The 9,639-nt window shown below is 35.8% G+C and overlaps 1 protein-coding gene across 1 annotated transcript in view; it reads right to left on the reverse strand.

The window, feature by feature from the left end:
• The window catches only part of LOC145670292 (uncharacterized), a 15,191-nt gene extending 7,127 nt beyond the window's left edge, over nucleotides 1–8,064 (reverse strand). The window contains exons 1-2 of the mRNA XM_081738754.1: nucleotides 7,960–8,064; nucleotides 685–884 (exon numbers count right to left, since the gene is read on the reverse strand). Coding sequence (XP_081594880.1) covers nucleotides 685–884; nucleotides 7,960–8,041 — 282 coding nt within the window. The 5' untranslated portion in view covers nucleotides 8,042–8,064. The remainder of the gene's footprint in view (nucleotides 1–684; nucleotides 885–7,959) is intronic.
• Nucleotides 8,065–9,639: the final 1,575 nt, after the last annotated feature.

Here is a 9,639-nt window from a genome sequence, read left to right on the forward strand (position 1 = left end):
GGAAAAAGCTTGCTAATATTTTTTACGAGTGAATTAAACGTACAAAATTGTTTTCATTTTTTTCTTTCTTTTGCGAAGCATCAACTTTTACACTTACACATTGACACGGACTAATCCTTACAAAATGCAAGTACCATAAGTAACTGAACGCAAAAGACAAATTTTAAAACATTAAAGTGTAATAATTAAAATTACATCTTCCTGACAGTTTCGGTATATTCCTGACACCATCTTCAGAGAGGGAATAGAATGGGAAAATAGTGGTAGCCTTTTCTCATTCTATTCCTCTATTTGAGGATGGTGTCAGAAGTACATTGAAACTGTTACCAAGATATTTTAATTTGGGTTAATTTGAGTTTAACGTCCCGTTCAGCAGCGAGGCTATATGAGAAGTGGACCTACTGATTAACGAGGAATCCGAACCTCATGAGCTCCCGCCGGGAATCGAACCCCGGTCTCCCACGCCAAAGGCGCGTATATTTTAATTTGGGCACTGTAAGGTGTTTATATTTACAAGTAAAACAGTTTGCTGAAAAAAATAGTGAGTATTATACCCAACACTTTCTCTACCGATTAAAATCGTAATACGGTTGACAATACACCTATGAATACGGTATTACAGGTACAATGATAACAAAGTACGATTATATTTGAGAAAAATAATAAGATATCAGTTATTTCTACCTCGCTATCACTAAAGGTACTGCCTTCTGAGCTGTGTGACAGGAAAGACACAGGGGATGAAGAAGTAGGAGATTTCATCTTCTGTTCCTTGTACAATTTATATTTTGATATAAATTTCATTCGTGGTCCAACTTTAGGAATTAATTCCTTTATTGCATCTACAGTTAAATTTTCGAATGCCTCATCATCGATTTCTTCCTCTGAAATAATAACAAATATTTGTTCAATAAAATACACACATTGCACAAAGCTCCTATTTAACGAACAATATAAAGATTATGTCGGAATCTAAGGTACACGATGCTGGGTGAACATAAATTTTGAGCTCCTTTCGGGAATCGAATCCGTCACTCCTCACACCACAAGCGCTAGGCAAAACAAACTGGATGTGAAGAAGCTCTAAGGAAATAAATAAATATGAATAAAACTTCCCTGAAATAAGAAAAAAATGAATCCTGCAACTCTTCATTCTTTCAATTTAATTTTATAAAACGACATGATAAAATTAGGCAGATTATACAAATATGTTCAACTTTTTGTCACGTCTTAGCTATGTTCTTCAATGTCATTCAAACCGGTTAGCATCTTAAAATATAGGTCCTGAGCGACATCTTTCCCATATTCCTATCTTTCAGTTGTGGGTCAGCTTCTTTAAGCCAAATGGCTCTTTAAAAAAAAAAAAAAACTATTCGGAAATACAGCTTAGTTATTGCATGTACAAAAAGTATTTATCCTACTTGGAAGTTGGGATACAAATAACTGAAGGTCTGTCCTGAAGAGGCAAAGTAGAACTAAGGAGGTACTGTTCTGTGCCTTTTCTCTTGATATTATTTCTTCATTTGTTTGGTCTTTCGGAAAATCTTACTTTTGATGACTTCAATATGTGAATGGAATGAAGGATCTGTCAATGCTAATGAGGAAAGCATAATTACTATTGCAAAAATATCTTTAATTGAGTAAACAGGAATGAAGTATAAACATCTAGCTTCATCTACCACAGTTATGCCCTGTATGTTGATGGAGAAGAATCAACAAAGAAACAGCTGCTAAATTAAGAAAACCAAAGACAGGTCTTTTGTAATGGAACACCAAATCTTGGGAGTTACAGTTATTGTGATCTCAGAAATAAGCTGAGAAGAGGTAGAATATGCTTTAAAGAAAATGAAGACAGGGAAAGCAACTACAAGCTAAAACATGGGTGCTTAGGACCAGAAGTTGTCCTACCGCATACTATGGGATCTAATGAAAACAGTTTACAGACAAGAGAAAAATGCCAAGTCAGTGGGGAGAGAGAGAGAGAGAGAGAGAGAGAGTAGTACTGTATCTATATACAAAGAGAAGGAAGATGTACAAAATTGTGAAAATTACCGAGGAATCAAGCTGATGTCACATACAATAAACACTTGGACGATGAAGATTTAGAAAGAAAAACAACAGTTGAATCCATGCTACAGATGAGTACAACTGATACAATCAGTGGCGTCATTAGCTCTTAAATATTAAGGGGGGGGACACATGATATATCTCACATGTGCAAGTTATTTTCTAATTACATATTATGATTTGGTTTAATTTTATCGAAATAAATTAATGATATACCGTAACTCATGCAGTGCAAATAATAATAAAAAAAAAATAAAATACTGGCCAGCTGGTAACTTTATACACGACACAGAAAATTACGGGGGGGCATGTCCCCGTCACGCTAACGACGCCCGTAGATGCAATCTTATTAAAGCAAACAATGGAAAAGCGTCAGGGAAAGCAATAAGGATGCAGTATTTACTGAATGGGCAAAGACGTAAGAAAGAGTACCAAGTCAGGAAGTTTGGAGGTATATGAAAGGAAAATAGAACTCCAGTAAAATACAAGAAGATTGTTCAAGATCCGTATACAAGAGCTAGTGTCCCGGTAAGAAGCAGTGTAGAAATAATACATCTTACTGCATTTAGAGTTGGACTGCACTATGGTTCGGAAGTGAGATCTCTATCTGGTAGCCCAAAACGCAACAGCCCAATACGAGCATAACCTAACCGTAACTACCCTACGCCAGAGGTCACAAAACTATCTGGATATGTAAATCCCTCAATAATGAATAGGCACGAAACGAATATAATTAAAACGTAACTAACTCAAGGAAGCAGTCACAAAACTAGCTGTGTGTATTTTTGATTATTATCTATCAGAGTTGGTTGGTGTGATGGTTTAAATTTTTAAAAAATCCAATTGGTTTAAGCCAAAAATATAAAATAAATGGTTCACAGCCAGAGTGAACACAAATTATTAGCATCTTTATTCACTTCTAAGCAATTTAAATTAGGACGCTGTACTTCGGATGCAGTGAACTACTTGAATTAAAGTAATCTTCTGTAATCTGTATAATCTTTTGAAATTGTCCATTTATATAAATTATGAAATGAAATATTTAGTTTAACGTGCCACGTTTATACACCGAAGCTAAGAGAGACGGTGATGATGAGTAATGACTGAAATGGTGGAATGGAGAAAGTAGGAGGAAATGGGAGAACCCCGAAAAACCTACGCACACGGTGTTGTCCGACAGACGGCCCACTGGCGCGAGCTGGGATCGAACGAGGGACCCCACGCACCAGAGGTGAACGCTCTACCACTGAGCCACCGTGTCCCCTTATTTCAATTTTAAGTCTGTAAAGTGATTTCACTTATGCAGTTGTCCTGAAGTGACGGAAAATATGCACAAGTATGCAAATCGGTTAAACATATTTCTATCACATGTCCTAAGGTTTAGTCTATAAACTCATCGCCTTCCTAATCAAGGGATCCCGAGTTCAAGTCCAGGTGAAGAACAATTTCTCTTGGATGTAAACCGAGTAGTGATTCAGGTCCAACCTTAAACTGTATATCCCGTGCTTCATAACCTCACTGTTGAATAAGTATATATGGACCAGACATTTTCATTAATATGTAATCTCAACAAATAAAGTTTAAAGTGGAATAACGATGACCCCTACTATTTTTTTTTTAAAAAAAAGGAATAAAGTAATTTGAGGGTACTGGTGCTATTGAGCTCGATTTCAACCCCTTTAGAAAAAACAAAAATGAAATCTCTAAGTTTTACGTCCCACGGTTATGCCGGTTAGGCTAAAGGAGACGGTGATGATGAGAGATGACTGAAATGGTGGAATGAAGAGTAGGAGGAAACGGGAGAACCCCGAGAAAACCCACGAGCACGGTGTTTGTCCACCACAAAGTCCACACGGCGCGAGCTGGGATCGAACCAGGGACCCCAAGCACCGGAGGTGAACGCTTTAGAAAAAAACAGTAACCCGGTCAAACTCGAAGGCAAATGTCAACTAGCTCTGTTTTCCTCGCAATCGATGACTTCCAATTCCAACATGTGCAGCAGCTGTGCGTGTTACTGAAGACTAGCCTTCGGCTAGCTGGAGGTCTCGCACCTTATAAACCCACAAGTATGCCAAATGTCATCCGCAGATGTTCAGGAAAAGTCTAAGCATTTTGAGATGTAGAAGATATGATATTAAATAACTGTGAGTTTTCAGTTTTCTAAAATAAACAATATATAAATAAATAAAAATAAAAAAATTAAAAAAATCCCTCTATAACTAGATATTATGTTTGGTCAATAACTTGCATATCGCTATCAAAAGCTTGCAAGCATACCGAATTTCAAACTTTTATTCCAATTTCAATTACCTAAAACATGAGATTTTATGTCCAAAACAAACATACATTTAAATAGCACCGGAAATCTTTCTTTTTATTTTAGAATTACCCTAAAAACTAAAAATATTTACTTTTGATATTTTTTGTGAGTTACTTCCAGAAGGCTACAAACATGCCAAACTGCATCACTCTAACCTTCGGGCTACATCATTTAACTTAATAATTTTGGGCTGTAGAAGGTATCTCCATATAAATAACAAAGGAAGATTTTTCACTTTCCCAAACAACCTCACTGAACTAGGAAATGTATAGTTTTGGTGATTTACTTAGTTAATTTTATGAAAACCCTACATGAATACCGAATGTAAAGTTTTTACTCAAATACAATTTCCTAAGACTTTTTTTTTTTTTTTTAAAGTACACCGAAATAAGATGGGATTTTTACTCATTCTTCCTTTTCACCTACTAAAAAGAAAAAAAAATCCTGTATATTTTTCTCTGAAGGCTATATGTATGCCAAGTTTCAACTTCACACGTCAACCGCCAGTTCCATTGTTTTGTCAGTTAATGGCACGATGAAAAGTTTGAAACTTCCGGCTTTTATCCTAACTTAACGTACGCTCTAATGCAACGTGTGAACCAGATAATTGCTAAGGAGAAGTTCTAGAACACAGGTTCCCCGTATAGATTAGCAAGGTTGGTTCCTTTCTGTACCAAAATTTAAATTTTATTTCACAGAATATTGCTAGCGAGCGTCAGCAAGTGAAAGCGGGTTAGAAGACCGCAGGATACGTTGTTTTCTGTTTTTATTACAGCTAAATGGGAAGTGGGACATGTGTTCTAGAACCTTGTAATTTCTATGACGTTTATATTTTCTTCTCGCTTATTACAAAGCTAAGGCATTACTGCCGCATCGCCGGACCAGTATTAAAATCGAAAAAAAGTACCAAAATGTACTGTATACGGTTATATTTCGTCGGACTACATTAACTTACATTAGATTACCTCGCATTAGGATAAGGGCATAAAAAACTACAGTGCAAAAAACACAAACCAACTTGTGCTAGGTGGCTACTAAGTGCACGAATGATATCTAACCGAGCCAAGGTAGGGTGGAGCTAGTGGACCAGCGCGGTAGTGTGCCCGAAAGGAGCAGGCGCGTCAGCGACGATGTGTACACGCGTAAGCGAGGGTACTGAAAACATCTGGTTTCCGCAATCATATACATTTCAATAGCAATTGCCATACTAATAATGCTTTACTTGCAAAAACAGAAGTCACACCTTCAAAATCGTGAACAAGAGTTTCTTGGGGTTTTCTTTCCTTAAACAAGTACTCAGCTAAATAGCCCTCTAAATAGTTTTCCTTCTTCCCTGACGCTGTAAAATAATACGCTCCCTTTCCTTTCTGTATTTTCAATTCATTTCCACATTTTCCACACACCGTCAACCTTTTCAGTATACTGGTCTTTCACAAAATTTCAACAACTGTCGCTCGTTATTTTTGAACAGTTCTATGTACGTAACACACGACATGTGACAGCCTTGACATACACGAGCTATTTTCATACTCCTCTTCGCGCCACTACATCATAACAACTATATCTCTCCGCGAAATGGTCCATCCACCTCCACATACAGTGTCGCTTACAACATCAAAAATAACCAATTTCTTCATTTTTACTATTCCCCTTACATGACTTTCACTCATTCTTGCTCATAAACAAACAAAAAAAAAAAAATTCCAACTGACCCGGCAAATTTTCTAAAACTGTTCCGGTGATACACCAGTTAACCCCAAAGCTAAATAAGCTCCCTTTCGTGGGAACAATCACATACAAAATCATTATGAATACTTGACTAATTTCAGTAAACTGTGAGATCAACTAAGCTTATATATTAGTTTCATTAGATCATGGTCCCTTGTACGAAGGTACTGAATGGTTAAACTTAGGTCAAGCTTCAGTACTGCTGAATGGGCTGACTGGTAAATAATTTATGAACTACTGGTACATCATTTGAGGAATTAGTTGACCTGTGACCGAGTCTGATCGGGTTAGATCACTTCTTGAGGTCAAAACCGAGCACTCAATCCAATCAGCGCCCCACCTTTACTTAGTTTTAAATAGGGACTTTTTTTACTCCACTTTAATTTAACCTAAATATATTTAAAAAAATGAACTGGTTCAAACAAAATATCGGATTTAAAAAGAAAATGGTTTCTGCAAAACCTGTTATTTATGTGCTTTGAAGTTTGACATCACCATCATGAATTAAATTAAAAGTGCAAAGGTGGTGTCACTTAGTGTAACACAAAGAGAAAGGCCTTCTGTAATAATTTGAAAGCAACAGAAGCACACTTAAAAAGCATTAAATCATAACCTATCGTGTTTTCTTTTTGCTACAAATACCTAAACTAGCCTATCTAACCATACTTTCACTCGCTGTCGCTTGTTCAGCATTAATTAGTAAAAATTAAGGGTGAATTATTATTAAAATTCTTGATCCCATCTGTACTGTTTGTAGAAATTAATAAGGGCACAAAGTATAACAATTAAGGGGTCCAAAGTTGGACGTCCGTTTTCAGCAAAATTTTGAAACTTGCACGGAAGATACGTATAATTTGATCGTTTGTGTGCTTGATAATATATAAAGATAATACAACAACACTCTCTCTATTTGTTATATATAATTGGTTATAAACATGGGACTACTAAGCGAGCGAAGAGAACTACCTCGCGCAAGGCAACCGAATAGTTGCATTGTGGGAAAGTAACGAGCATTCATAATATCAATATTGCGGGTAATATACCGAATCGCTGTACGGGATGTGAACTGACAGTGTTGAATTTCGTGAAGCTCCCGTCGAAGGGTACTTCTATTATAGATCCTAACGTAACCTAACCTAACCTACACTTTCTCCCAACTCGCGAAATTGAAAAATTATACATTTTAATAGCTTTTACGCAATTTTGGTAGAAAAGTATCGGACGTCCAACTACGGAATAAATGCCCAATTAAGTAAAACTCAACGTAGAATAATCAACATAGGATCACTATGATCCTCAAGCATCGAATCGTTCTGCAAAAGCTTAAGCCTCTTCCAAATAGTACGAACTCTCACATTAATAATAACCTTTCTCTCAACTTTTCACACAAACATATTACAAGAAGTCTTAAATCATTATTACACCTTATATAATTTCATCTGTACATTTTCGGGCTTACGTTTAGATTTGCCCCTCCAGTTTCCAACCTACGAAAATGCAGTTAAAACCTTAAAAATTGTTAGGTTAGGTTAGTTTAGGTTACCTGGTAAGACTTTAGTTAGACTAGAACACTGACTGAAACAGGTTCTAATATCGTTATTCCGAGTAAAAACGGGCTAGAAACTCTAAACTTACCCTCAATTGCGTGAACACATCGTGTCTCTATTTTAAAGTATTTTGATTTGGTGATAATAAAAATAATATTTTGGAAGCATCATAAATGCTTAATAATACACTATTTCGTACAAGGGAATTTTGTTGCTTGTGCGCAATACAATTCAAATAAACATTTAGAAATACATATCTTCAATTTACATATTGAAACTTACTGACTATCCACTTACCTTGAAATTTCATTATTAGGGTTTCTAAACCCCAGTCTTTTAACATAGTTTCGTAATTCATATTAACTATAGAATCTATCATGGCGGCTACATGACAACTCGTAAAAGGCGGGATTTCGCATAGTTGCCATAACAAGAGTTTTATATTGTGATAGCCATTCTAACCATAATGCTATTGCTATTTTAGCAATACTAAATAATCTGGTTATATAAACAATATGCATGATATTATTAACCATACTAATATTAGCAATATTTTTTTCTTACCACAGCCATACCAAAAAAATAGGTGTTGTATAAATAACAAATCAGTATTTATACATCAACTATACTATAGTCAATATTAATTTACCAATTAGCAATACTCATCAACAATGCTTTTATTGTCAATTCAGCTATACCATTTTTTAGAGTGAAACTTCCGAAGATTTTATCAAACAAAGAAGTACATTCATCGTCGTTTTATTTTGCAAACAATACAACCGTTTTAATTATATCTCTAAGAAAAATAAAAACGTTGTGCTCATGAGTGGTCTTTTCACAGGAAAAGAAATCAGAAACCGAGTTGACAAGAAACCTAATTGGATTAAAATTCAACAAAAGGAGTTGGAGACACTTTAGATCAGCTTGTGAACAGATACACATGTAAATGCAAAACCAACAGATGAACCATGATATTGTTGTATAGTATGATCAGTGTATCAGCTTACAATGGATTTATTTTGACTTAAATCAATCCAAGCTGGCAACAAGGGAAGCTCTTCGAAAGAAGATTGTATTTGAAAGAACTTAGAAAATCTCTCATTTACCCTGAGATAAAATCTAGACAACGTATGCCGAGAAGTGACGAGTCTCGAAGGATTATAACCGGAGTATACACACGAAACAGGTATTCCAACCAAGCGTGCAAGGTGCAAATACTGTCCATCATCAAGCGACAAGACAAATTTGGTGTGCTTTATTTTTGCAAGAAACATATCTGTAAATCTCTTGCTACTTATTACTGTCCGCATTGTCTAATGCGTACCAAATTGTTTTATGCAAGGTTGTCAGTAATGACGCTTATCAAATTTACCAACAAGTATTATGCGTGTCAAATGTGTTATGTAGATTTTATGAATATGAACAGCTGCATAGTAATAAAATTTTTATTACCATAAGTCATCTTGTTGTAGGTGAAAATAACTCATCTTTGAAGTTAAAATACAGTTATATTAACTGTAACTATTGTAAAATGTTTAATATTTGGGTCTAAATCAAAATCTCCTACATTTTGGTTTCATTAAGAGAATGTACATGTGATGATGATGAAGTGTTCTGCCCGAACGCAGGTCTTCACCCGGAGGTCCCTGTGCAACATGAAGCCATGTTGGTTTGCTATTGCTTCCATGGGATGACGATGACGCCCTAAGGATACTTAAAGTGGGATCCGGACCACTTGTGTTCCAACCGAGAATCGAATCCGAATCAAAAAACATGTATACAGACAATTTAGAATACCAAAGAACGTATGATATTCAGGCGATGCTTCAGCAGAATGTGCTCGAAGTAAATTCAGTTAATGCTTTTCACGTGGCACAAAATATGCAAGTTTCTCTTCCTGCAGTATTCTTGATCGTATTCCTTTGTAGATACCAGCCGTATTGGTTCCATTATCATAATACTGCCCTCTTCAATTTA

Source organism: Thermobia domestica, chromosome 14 (genome assembly GCF_964235325.1).
Source record: "Thermobia domestica chromosome 14, izTheDome1.hap1.1, whole genome shotgun sequence".
Lineage (NCBI taxonomy): Eukaryota > Metazoa > Arthropoda > Insecta > Zygentoma > Lepismatidae > Thermobia > Thermobia domestica.